Here is a 13,499-nt window from a genome sequence, read left to right on the forward strand (position 1 = left end):
CTAGGGAAACTGAAATCTAGATGGTCTGGACCATTTTTAATTAAGGAGACTTCTCCCTTTGGAGCAATTCTTATAAAAGATCAGAAAACAGGGAGGGAATTCAAGGTCAATGGCCAAAGATTGAACATCTATCATGGAGAGGAGATTGCAAGGAACATATCATGCTTGAAATTAGTTCCTCTTGAGTGAGGAACAACTAATGTCAAGCTAGTGACATTAAAGAAGCGCTTTGTGAGAGGCAACTCACATTTCTAACTCATTTTAAGCTTTTTGTATTGTTTTAAGAGTTTGCAATTCATATGTTGTAGTTTCTGCAATTTGTAATTCTGCATATTCATTTTTTTTATAATTTCCTGCAAGTTCTGCTGCATCTGATTTTCTGAGGTGCATATGGATGCTTAAATTGAGAATTGATGAGGTGAATGTGAATTTAAGGGTTTAAAATTCTGCATAATTAGATTTAACAAATTTTTGAAAATTTTGCATAATGTATGTGAATAGTCTGCTAAATCTGATTTGCTGAGATACATTTGGGATATTTGAATTGAGATTTAATGTTAAAGTGTGAATTTGATGAATTAGAGTGTGGAGAGTGAGTTAATTGAGAATTTCAAAGCAATTGGTTAATAAAAGGAGTCACTTTGTTGCAGAAAAGAAGCTACGCAGAGAATGCATTTTGAGGATTTTTGATGGAACAATCACTTTTATTGATAAAAGTGATCACGCAGAGACAGATGAAAAAATAAGTTCTCTGGAACGTTTTCTTTTTCTAACAAAAGTAGCCGCACAGGTAAGTATACCCTGGACCTCTGTGCGTTATTACTTTTATTAACAAAAGTTGCAACGTAGCTGCGCGTTTTCACTTTGCCTAGCAATAGTGACAACGCGCTCCTTACTCTGAAAAAACACACTCTTTGGAACATTCACTCTTATGGATAATAGTAATGATGCTAGGATTTTTAAAATATAAAGGTCACTTTTATTCTCAAAAGTAGTCACGTGCTTAGGCGTGCCTATAAATACTGCTAAGGGTGAATACGCACATACACTTTTAAATCAAAAATCCCTTCCCTCTCTGCGAGCTCTCTAACCATCAATCTCTACATTGCGCCTCAGAAGATTCTTCTTCCCTGTTCCATATTTGAACATCATTTCTGCATCTCTAACCAAGGTACATTTCCTTTATTTTTGAAATATGTGATTGGAATTTTTTATGTGTTTAAATATTTTGGGAAGCTGTTGAAAAAGGATAACTAGGAATGTTCGAGGCATTTAAATCAATTTGGGAAATAAAAAAATACTGAGATTAGGTTTTGCTGTAATTTGGATTTTCTGAGAAGATTCACTTCTGCATTGCATCTTTCACATTAACAAAAGTCTGCAGAAAATTACCTTGACCTAAACAGATTCAAATTGAGTTTTGATTGAGAGATATTGAATTTGAAGTCTGAAATTATCTACTGAGCTGTGTTCTGCATGTAGTGTTTTGGAAAATGTTGAGATGAGTGTTGGGAAACTATTCTGATATTATTTGCTTCAAGAATAGAATGGACAATACTCTGAATTGGTCTTTCTCTATCAACTATGACATTTCTATTGGATAATTGACATTGCATTGCACGCTATATGTATCACATTCTGCAGCATTTTAGTTGACTTAAATTGAAGTGTGTGAATTGGTTGATGGGAAATCTCTGAATATAACTATTTAAAATCCCCTGCTGTGATGGAATCACTTCTACATTAGTCTGAAAATTACAATAAGTGAGTTGCAGCAATATTTTTGAAAATTGGTTGAAACCTGAACATATTGCATATTGCTCTACGCTACCCTAATTCTTTGTGATAATGAACGCACATTGAACTTCCAAATTAGGAGTATCAAAATTTCTCTGAAATTGATTGATTAATGTTGTGCATCTATACTGTTGCATCTATATAATACATGTTTTGATAGCAGACTTGAATTCACATTCTGAGACTATTTGGTTCAAAATAGAATGGATAATACTCTAAATAGGTGTTCTCTGTCATGTATGCTAATTTGATGGGATAGTTGAAATCACATTGCATCATATGAACCAAATCTCTGCAGAAGTCTGAATTGATGGCAACAGAATTTTCTGAAACTATGGGATAGGAAATTAGAAAGCATGACTTTGGTGAAATTGAGTTAGACATTAAACTGGGATTAACTGAAGTGCATACTTGATTGAAAAATGAATAAAAACCTATAAACTTTTGCTGACAGTACAAAATTGTTTTGAAAATTGGTCAAGAGTTGTAAGAATCTGTCTACATTAATCTGATATTTTCTAAGAATGTGCACTCTGAACACCTACAGCAGGATTTTATTTGCTTTCCCTATGAATGCTTTGTGCAGCTGGGTGTGGGTAGTTGAATGAGCATAGTGTTAAACAATGATTGTCTGTAAACTATTTGCTAGAATTTTCTGCAAGCATAGAAATATCATATGTGTTAAAATTTTAGATTTTCTTTTGCAGAAATTGAAAAATGGTCAGAACTTCATTCAATACACCAGTGGGCCCTCCTAAGAAGAAGCAAGCTGCATCTTCTACCACTCCTAAGAAGAAGCAAGCTGCATCTTCCACAACTCCTAGAAGAAGATCTAGCAGAAATCATCAAGCTGTAGCATCAAAGAGGGCCAGAACTGATGGTGTCTCAAGTTCTTCACCTATTCAAATCTTTGACCCACCTCAACCAAGATCACCTGAACCTTCACCTTCTCCACCACCTCAGACAAGATCCCCTGCACCTTCACCTTCACCATCACCTCCACCAAGAACAACTGCACCCTCAGGATCTTCACCACCTGCCACACATGATCCCAGATTCAGAAGTTTGGCTCATGAAAACTTTTTCAGAGCCAACATTCTAAGAAGAAATATTATTCCCGACAGAGCATTCCAAATAGCTGGGAATAATTATCCAGAATTCAAAGAGGAAATCCAAAGAAGAGGCTGGGAATTCTTTTGTGCAATAGCTGGCCTGGGTTGGAGGGAAATAACTTAGGAATTTTACGCCAATGCCATGAAGTTTAAGGGAAACCGAATCCCTAAATTCAGCTCCATGGTCAAAGGCATGAGGATTGACTTCTCACCAGCAAACATCAACAGGGTACTGAAAATTAATTCTGCATAACATGCTGCACAACTGGACTTCAAATCATTTAAGGAAAGTCCAGATATTGATTTTGTGCAGATTCTGAAAAGGATTGGTAAACCAGGCACCACATGGGAGCTGAACCAATCTAAGAAGCCAAAGCACATCATCACCAAGAATCTTCTGCCCTTTTCCAAAGTGTGAAGCATGTTCATCTTGAACTCCTTCATGCTTGTTAAACATAGCTCCACACTGGCTGTCAAGAGGGCTGCTTTGCTGTTTGCCATAGTCTCCGACATCTACATAGATGTGGGAGAAGTCATAAGTGACTGCATTTTGGGAATCCTGAAGACAAAAAGGGATTCATTGGCCTTTCCTTCAGTAATCACATTACTTTGTGAAGACGTAGGAGTAGAATTTGGAGATTACCAAGAAAAGATCAGAGCTGCACCATCCATTTCTGTAGCTCTGATAAAAGATATTTATGCTACTGTCTCCTGCACTTCTGCAACTCCAATTCCTTCACAATACAAGAAAGAGAAGCCTATGATGATGAAGGACACTCTGAAGCAACTAGCTGAAGGGCAGAATCAATTGGCTGAAAGGTAGAATGAGCTGCACAATAGCCTAAAAGCTGGAGTTATGTTAATGGAATGTATCATGCTAAATATTGGTAAAAAATTGGGAATGACCAAAGATGAAATGTATCATACTCCAGATTTGGCAGAGAATGCTCAGTGCCTTCGTTCTTTTGTGTTCAAGAATATGCCAATATACAGAACCCACTTTCCTCAGCCAACATTTGAAGAGGTAGTGGAAGAAGAAGAAGAAGAAGAAGAAGGTTCTGAAGAAGAAAGCTCAGAGGAGGAAGATGCAGCAGAAGACTAGTTTAGGAATTTATTTTCTGTTATTAGGAGTTTTGTAAATTTCAGTAGTTTCAAACTTTTTGGGTTGTAATCACAATTTGGTACAATTTGGTTTAATTTTCACATACTTGTTCTGCATTTATATTAGCTTTCTAACTAATTGCCTTTCTCTTACTGACCATTGATGGAATTCTGGTGTTTTGTGCAGAGAATGTTACACACACAACACTCACACACATTGGATGATGACACCTGCACAAGCTGCCATGAAAGGGGGGTTATTCCTTACCTCTTAATTCATGTGTTAGCTACACAATACACTAGACAATTCCTGATAATAATATAGATTATGAGCTATTTTCTGCGAATTAAATGCAAGAGGATTGAAATTTTATGAATTCTGTTAAATTTTTTTTAGTTGTTTTTCCCATTCTCAAAATGAGATCACACTTGTATTTTAAAAAATGAGACAGTTGCCACTAGGTGCATCTATTTCTGAAAAGTGCATTGTGTTTTCATTAATCCACATGATCACTTATAAATGCCTAGTGAGATTTGAGCTGCCTATTTCTTTTTCTTGTGTGATTAATCATAATTGGCTGCATTCTCTAGAACTTGCCTTTGTTCTTAATTGAATATGCATGTTTACAGTTTCACACACATGATGGAGGCCATGTTTGATATACTTAGTTAGCCTAAATGCCTCCCCTTATGCTTATATGCCCTAGTTTACCCCTTTAAGCTTAATATTCCTTTTTCTTGAATTAACTTCATTACAAGCCCCGCTGAAAAACTAATTTTACCATTCAATTAATCAGAAGCATAGTGAGTTTAATAAAAAATGAGCTTTAAAACTAAGTTTGGGGTAGCATTCATTTTGTGTTACTTGAGGACAAGCAAATTTATAAGTTTGGGGGTAGGGGAATAGCAGGCTATCTAAAGTCAAAAAATAAAAATAGCAGGCTATCTAATACAGTGCTGCAGAAAAATAAAGAAATTATGCAGCAAAATTGGCTGCAGAAAATTCTGAAAAGTGAAAAATATGAGTTTAAGAGAAAAAGAATTATAGCAAAATGCTATAGAAAAAGAAAATTTGAACTCATGAAAGCAAGGAAAGAAAAATCAACATGAAAATTCTGCTGCACAAAAACAAATTATTTGCTGCGATATTGAGGAAGTTAAGGAGAAATGAGGCAAAACCAGATTAGTTTTTAAGTCATTCACTCAAAATGCCTCTGATTTTTTTGAAATTGCATTTGCTTCCTATTTTGTTCAGTATCTACCCTAACCTAAGCCCTGTTATAACCTGCAAAAAACTCTCTAGATGTGTGATTAACTATACTAAATAGAGGAGATGGAGAAATTGGGCAAACATATGGTAGAGTGTAGTTGAATTGACGATTCAGAGAGAAAACAACAACTAAACACTGTTGAGTGATGAGAAAAACACTGTCTAGTGAGAAGTGATCATACTTTTTAATGTTTCTCACATGAACTTGGCTGATATATATGAACTTAGATAACAATTCTTGCTTAAAATTTGATGAATGCATTGTGATTGCAACGATGAGTAATTGGATGAACATTTTAATTGAAAAATTATGCAGAAAACACAGAATTGTAAATTGCAAATCTTAGAAAAACAGTTTGTGAGATGATTCTTGAAGAATGGAGGAATTACCCTTGGTTTAGTTTGATTTGCTTGAGGACAAGCAAAAATTCAAGTTTGGGGTAGTGATGAATCCATATTTTTGCTGATATTCTAACATAATTCTAACACATTTGATAAGAAAAATATATGAAGAAAGAAGAAAAACTTAGAAAAAGAGAAATAATTGAAGTTTTGTTTAAATTTGTAGCTATCCTAGCAATTGTGAAAATTTTGCTTAGGAATTAAGTTTTTAATCTTGTTTTTGAAAGAATAATTTGAGCAAAGATCATGAAAATGGAGGCTTGATGACAAGGAAGAAGAAAGAAGCAAGTCTGGACTCCAAAAAACACAAGAACAAGAAAGTGCAGACTGGGTGTGATAACTATTGTCAGTGAAAGTGATCACTCCAGAGCTCAAAGAAGAAGTGAAGCTTGGACGTTACCACTTTTATCAATAAAAGTGAGCGTTCCAGAGAGGCAAAATATCAGGAAAGCTCTGCATAACCACTATTATCATCGAAAGTAAACCTTCCAGAGAGCCTTCAACTTGGCAAGTTGCGCGTAATCATTTTTTCTCATAACCACTATTATCACGCACAACCACTTGAGCTCTGCGTTGTCACTTTTATCAGTAAGAGTGATAGTTTCAGAGAGCGGTCAATATCAAGAAAGTTGCGCGTGGCCACTTTCTCTCATAAAAGTGTTAACGCGCAACAATAAACCTTCTGCGTAGCTACTATTTTTCATAAAAGTGATGACGCGCAAATCTGGAAAATTTTATAAATACCAGAAACGTTCCAGAATTGGGGGATTTTGTTCATTTTCAGTTTGTTAGTTAGATTCTCGTAAGAGGAAGTGAGAGAGAGGAGTGGGGATTCGAATCTTGGAGCTTCACGAAGAGGCATTGGAGTGGAGCAGCTTCCATGGCGATTCTGAGTTTCTTCTTCTCTTCTTCTCTTTCTTTTTCTTTCTCTGTTGTCATGGCTGTGTAATTTCTTCATAGTTAGGGATTGTAGATCTGAAATGATCATGTTGAATTGATTTGGATATAGATTTCAAGCTTTGGAATAGATTGAGTGATTGATTCTGCACTTTATGTAGTAATTGAATGGAAATTTGGTTAACTAATTTCAGAGGAACTCTTGTCAATGGAAATTGAATTTGTTCTTCAGAACTGAACCAATCACCGAGATTATAGTTTTCTTAGGGATAAGAGGCTTTGATCTTGCAATCTTCTGGTTTCTTACACTTAAAGCAATATTGAATTGAATCATATCTAAGGAATTAGAATGGTTTAATTGAATGTTAGGTTCACTGAGTTAAGGAATTAACCTCTGAACAATATAACGTGAAACTAATTGTCATTCTTTCCAATTGCTTGCTAATTCAAAACTTTATTGATTAAACATTGGAGTTTTAGTGAAGCAATTCCTTAGCTATGGTCTCTCCCTCTGTTATCACATAATTTTTTGTTCATTGTTTTGTTTCTGCAAGTTTCTTTTACTCCTAATTGTTCTGGTTTGCTGTTATTACATGTTACTACTCTCCTTCCAATTTCGAAAAGCTCAAATGACTATAATTCTATGAAGTGGTACTTGAAATTTAAATTCCCTATGGAGACGATATTTGGATCTTAATTTTACTTATTACTTGCTGCAATCCTAGTGCACTTGCTAATGTTAGATTGCCAACAACAAATCCCATTCAAAGTTTCAATGCAAATGAAATCTATATTTGGAATATTGATGGACTTTCTGAATATAATATCATTTCTAAACTCCAACACATGTCTGTTGTTGCTATGGGTTACTTCACCAATAATAATTATGATGAAGAATCCTAGACATGAAGGTTTGTGGGATTATTGTCTTACTTAAACTGATAGAGAACATATCCTCTCTGCTGTAAAAATTGATGACAAAGGCAAAACCATTATCAACAATAATGAGCAACTTCCTGATGCAGTATATACCTTATTATACTGTATTGCCCATAATTTCCTTGGAGATCCTTCTTTATGAAAAGAAAGATCTGGTGAGTTATTATCCAATCTCAAGTGCGGAAACTTAGTGATTATAAAATTTATAAATATACCTTCATGTCTAGGATTTACACTAGAGAAGATTGTAATCAACTCTTTTGGAAAAAAAAATTCCTTGATGGTTTACCCAAATCCTTTGGAGATCTTATTAGGAGTAAGCTCCGAAATCATTCTGTCAATAGTGAAATCCCCTATGATAGTTTTAGTTATGGTCAGCTTAATGCCATTATAGTAAAAAATGCTTTGAAAGTTTGTCAAGAAGACAAAATACATAAGCAACTTGCCAAAGAGAGAGCTTTGAACAAGAAAGATTTAGGTTTTTTTGTGAACAATTTAGTCTTCCTCCTTGCTCTATCAAGAAGGAAAAACAGAATCATAAGAAAGAAACAGTTGAGACCCACAAAAAACCTTACAAAAGGAAATACAATAGAAAACCTCCTAGGAGGCATGGGGAAGATGTTATCCCCAACAATATCCCTAGGAAACCCAGAACAGGAGTAACATGTTACAACTGTGAAAAACTTGGCCATATCGGTAAATATTGTAGGCTCAAGAAAATGATTAGCAATCTAAATCTTGATCCTTCAATTGAAGATCAGATTAATAATCTTCTTATTGAATCTTCTGATGAGGATAAATAATATGCCTAGAAAGGCAATAGCCCCTTCTAGGGGAGGTACTACTCGTAGAGGAAGAGTCATACTTGCTCTGACTCTCAACAAAAAATCAAAGTTTGTCTCTACAGATTCTAGTTCAAATTCTTCGGGTCATCAACTCCAGCTATGTCATCTACCTAGAATGCTATCCAGATTGTAGAGTCATCTACTCAACAATTTGTGATTCCTAAAGAATATATATACACGAGGAGTTAAAAAATTACATTAGTGGAAGTTATACTTATAATAATTTTGATCAATTTAACAGTTTAATTTATTTATATGTTACTTAAATTATTTGTGTTAAATTTTGTTAAAATTAAATATGTATAATATTATCATCAAATGATTTTTTATTTCATAAATTTTAAAAGTATATATTAAACTAATTTTGATATTTACAAATAATATATCAAATAATTTTAAATAAATCTTAAATTTTGTATATATAATTTATATATTGAAACTTTTAATTTAATGGTTGATTTTAGAATTAAATTATCTAACAAAAAATTGTTAAAAAATAATATAAAAGTGAGTAAAATTTACACCGATATAATTTTATTCTTCCCTTAAATATAGTATTTTTACAAAGCAAGACTTAACCTAAACGGTAATTGTAAAGTGTTATACAAAACTGTAATGATAAATTACTAATGAAATTTACTTCTTTTACATTAGTAGCTTTTCTCTCTTTTTTATGCTAAATTGAAAATAATTTTTATCTTTTTCATTTTATCATATTAAAAAGTTATCATAAAATAATTTTTAAAATCTTATTACTTAAAAACAATGAACCTTATTAAGAAAAAAATTAAAATTAATTTCTTATGAAGTATATTTAATTATACAAAATATTCAATAACTTCAGACAATTAAGTCATTTAACACTTTTTCTAAAGATATTTTTACTTCATAGATAATCTCAAAATGTAACTTTTAGATTTTTTATTTGAGATGATTTACATATTTCTTAGTTTTTTTTATTCTTCTTTAAAAAAAAGTTACTTTTACTTATAAATCGTGCACTATAAGTTTGTTAAATTCTTTTATTATTAATATTTTTACAATAATCTACTAACGTATTTCTACTTTTAATTATTAAAATTTATTATATTTATATTTAGATTTGTACTGGATACGGATATCATATAGTACTCTTGCAAGATAGCTTTTTAACCATTAGATTGATTTTTGAAGTGGTCTACCGTTAATTGACCAGTCCTTCACAATAACTTTTCTATCTTTTGCATATTTTGTTACTAGTTTATTCCCATTACCGTTGCCATTTTTCTAGCTACTTTTTGCTATACTTTCACTCGAATAACATCTTTTCTACTATTTTATTTAAATTCTTTCCTATATTATTTTATTATTTTTAATGATGACTTAAGTATATTTTTATTCTTATATTTTAATAATTTTTTTAGTCCTTTCAAATATTTTTTTTTCTTAATTTTCATAAATTTTTATTTTTAATCTTTAATTCTGTTTTGATTCACTTAAATCTTGTCAAGTGTCAACTTTTTATTAAAAAACATTAGTTAAAAAAACTAAACACAATAGTTTATAAAAAAAAGGATAAAAGCAAAAAAAAAACGTCTAAAAAGACTAAAATAAAACTTTTATTACAATGTGAGGATTAAACATTAAAAATACATTTAAGTTTTAATCATTTATAAAATAATCTGAAGCATTGATACACAAATGTATTTAGTATGCATCAAACTTTAGTTGACTCTAATTACAATGGAATCCTTATTAGGAAACATTACCAAATACACAGAATTGTTCAAGTAAATGAGAAGTAGGGGTTAGGAGGCTTCCTTGCCAAAGTAGCTTGCTCAAAGTCATAAGCAATCTCAATTAGTTTAGGCTCCGTTCCCTTTAACCCCCCAAAAAGGATTCCGAATGGCATTCCATTTCTATCATACCCACCTGGGACTGTGATTGCAGGATAGCCTCCAATTGCTAGAACCGTTGAAGCGTTGACACCTAAAGTCACTAGCGCATCCAATTCATTCTCCTTCATTAACTTCTCAAACCCTTTCTGTGATAATTGCTCCATCAACTTTATTGCCTCAATTTCACCCTTTCCAATGCCGTTGGTCATTTCTGATGCAAGAAGTAAATCCTGACCGTACTCATTTGTTCTTTCCTACAAAAATAGGTGAAAAAAATCATTGTTGCAATATCAAACTATACCATAATATTTTCTTCTAATAACCAAATGCTTTGCAAATGATACTGGCAAGCAAGTAAATACCAAACGAAATTTGGTTGAAATTCAAAAACTGTGAACATAATTTTCTATTAAAAATAACCTTAATCAAGTAAATAAGTCATGGTCAAGATTTATATTTAATAAACAAATCAAGCATGGCCTAACCTGTCTTGTCCCTAATTAAGCGGTTATTTCACTTTCAAGTTAAAAATAAATTCTCTAATTTATAATATTAAGTTGGGGGTGAATTTGAAGCAATATGAGTTTAAAAAGTGGGGTGAGGAGATATTCTATCAAATAAGTAATGGCATTTTCACTGTCCATCTAAAAATGATAGTATAATATACTTACCAAATAAGGATTTTTTATGTTGAATTCGATAATCTCAGCTAATGACCTCACAGGAGAGTGAATCAGCTCCTGCAAATATTTGTTTATGGACAACTTGAACTCTGCCAGTACAGCTGTAGTTTCACCACTTTGAAAAGGGTCGAGAATGGTGCTTAAATTTTCTATTTCCAAATTATCTACCACTGTTGCGCCTCTTTGCCTTGAATTGAAAACAAAAAATCAACATATTCTCAATGTTATAATATATGAAATTTGAAAGGTTCAATAATATGTGCCAATAAACCTTAGTAAAGACAAAAGAGTTCATGATATTTTAAAGCAAACAATGAGCATGCATCAACATTAATGTGAATTTTATTTTTACCTTAACACATTTAGATGATGCTCAAAGATGGAAATCACATTGGATCCCTTACAAGGATCAAAAAATGGATTCCTCACAACGCCTAACTTCTTTCCTTTGAGCCCTTCTTTGTTGAGGAATTGCTTATAACCACCTGAAGGTATAAACTTAGCTGCTGACTTTGTTGCCTCATAATCTCTTGGGTCAAACCCAACAATTGCATCAAGCACATGAACTGCATCTGAAACTGTCCTACATATTGGCCTGTGCAAAAGTATATATCAAGATTTACCATTCAAGTTGAACATATATATATATATATAACTGATTCAAGAACACTAATTGGTATTGCATGTTGTCAAAACGAAACAATTTTTTACCCGATTGAATCTTGACGAGGTGAAATTTGTATGACACCGGCCCTACTAGTGAGTCCAACGGTGGGTTTGAGCCCCACTACCGAATTGTGATCAGCTGGACAGATAATGGAGCCATCGGTTTCAGTCCCCAAAGAAACTGCAACCATGTTTGTTGCTACAGAAATTGCAGATCCAAAACTAGACCCACATGGACTTCCCAGCTCCACGTAAGGATTCTACTTGTAAAATAGATAAATTAATTAACTAATTATACACTATTTAAATGAAATAATCTATCATTAGTGTATGCCTAATTCTAAGTTAGCACGTCACAGTTATGTTGGAAACTCTTCTACCCCTTCTATACTATACGTGAATCATGGCATCTACAGGCGTAATCGCTTATCTTGATCAAATTTTCTAATTGAGCAGAAAATCGCCTTTAATAGTTGATCAAATTGCTATCCTCTGTTAACGCACGTGAACAACAAATTATTTAAATCAATTACACGAAAGAGAACAGTAACTGTTTTACATTCTGCTTTGCACAATTTCCGCATTTCTACTTTATATATATCTAAAACAGAACTGTAATATGTCACAGAAGGTTTTAGTATGAAATTGATATGATTCAGCATGGATTGATATTACTGGTTAAACAACAATTCAAAAAATATAAAAATATTTGACAGAAATCAACCACAACAACTATTTGTAACAAAAGTAGAAGAGGAGAAGTGATTAAGTGAATAACGATGGTGAGTTACTAACCTTGGCAAGTCCACCTCTAGCGCACCAACCCAGAGGCATGGTGGTGGAGCGAGTTCCGTACCACTCGGAGAGAGTAGCTTTGCCCAGAATGATGGCACCGGCGTCTCTAAGCCTGGCCACCACGTGCGCATCACGTGCAACCTTTGCCCCCAACAGGGCATACGATCCAGCTGTGGTGTTAAGCTTGTCCTTGGTATTGATGCTGTCCTTGAGTAGCACAGGAATCCCATGTAGCAATGGACGCTCCTGATCTTCTTCCCTTTCCCGATCAGCCTGCTCTGCTTGATCTCGCACGTCCGGATTGACTTCCAACACTGCGCGAAGTATGGGATTGAAGGCCTCGATCCTGTGCAAGTAATAGTCAACGAGTTGACTGGACGTGAGCTCCTTCCGTTTGAAGGCCTCATGGATGTCCTCTATGCTCGCTTCATTGATCCTCAGCTCACAACACTCGTTGAGAGAAACCAAACCACTCGAAAGCACTGCAAATGAAATCAGAGCAACACAAAACTTCACTCTTCCCATTTTTCTTATCAGTGAACAAATAAAAAGGCAACGCTCGGCTTCAGTTTGACTTTTATTCACATCCAATCATCCATGGTCGTGAGAATCTAGGAAAAATATTTTAGATATTTTTATTTTTACTTACATACCAAAAATAATGTCGAAATCTGTTATCCAAGTGAATAATAATTTTGATGATGTATATTCAATCATACATACTTAACAAACAATGCGTGGCGTCTCGGGACAGAGTGTGTAAAGAGAGGCTTTACATTCACTGACTTGACTTCGGTTAAAAAAATACATTATTTTCAATTAATTATATAAAATAATTTTAGTTTTAAAAAATATCTCATTATTAAAAGAAAATAATTTCTATTTTATTATTTTTATTTTTTATCATTTGAAAGAAGATTTATTTATAAAACAATTGTTTTTATTCTTCAAAATAAAGGAACACAAATCTTAAAAGGAAAACTTTTATTACTTATTTTTAAATTAAAGAAAAGATTATTTACAAGAAATAACTATTTATTTTTTAGTTTTTAGAATAAAAATGAAATTAAAAACTCATTTTGATGTTTGTTTAACTTCAAATTACATGAAAAACT

The 13,499-nt window shown here is 33.1% G+C and overlaps 1 protein-coding gene across 1 annotated transcript; it reads right to left on the reverse strand.

Moving 5' to 3' along the window:
• Nucleotides 1-1,457: 1,457 nt before the first annotated feature.
• Nucleotides 1,458-12,909, reverse strand: LOC113865244 (probable amidase At4g34880). The gene is made up of 6 exons (XM_027499673.1): nucleotides 12,385-12,909; nucleotides 11,635-11,849; nucleotides 11,276-11,518; nucleotides 10,912-11,110; nucleotides 10,143-10,494; nucleotides 1,458-1,618 (listed from the first exon to the last, which is right to left on the reverse strand). The coding sequence occupies exons 1-6, from the start codon at nucleotides 12,907-12,909 to the stop codon at nucleotides 1,458-1,460; spliced, it is 1,695 nt and encodes a 564-aa protein (XP_027355474.1).
• Nucleotides 12,910-13,499: the final 590 nt, after the last annotated feature.

This window comes from Abrus precatorius, unplaced genomic scaffold, assembly GCF_003935025.1.
Source record: "Abrus precatorius isolate BTA unplaced genomic scaffold, Abrus_2018 Scaffold4, whole genome shotgun sequence".
Classification (NCBI taxonomy): domain Eukaryota; kingdom Viridiplantae; phylum Streptophyta; class Magnoliopsida; order Fabales; family Fabaceae; genus Abrus; species Abrus precatorius.

Excerpts from the sequence above, each read along its gene's own strand:
- LOC113865244 (XM_027499673.1), bottom strand. The coding sequence starts at position 12,909 with ATGGGAAGAGTGAAGTTTTGTGTTGCTCTGATTTCATTTGCAGTGCTT. Across the intron at positions 11,519-11,634 it reads CCTCGTCAAGATTCAATCGG|GCCAATATGTAGGACAGTTT; the intron begins GTAAAAAATTGT and ends ACTTTTGCACAG. Across the intron at positions 11,111-11,275 it reads CATCATCTAAATGTGTTAAG|GCAAAGAGGCGCAACAGTGG; the intron begins GTAAAAATAAAA and ends TTTCAATTCAAG.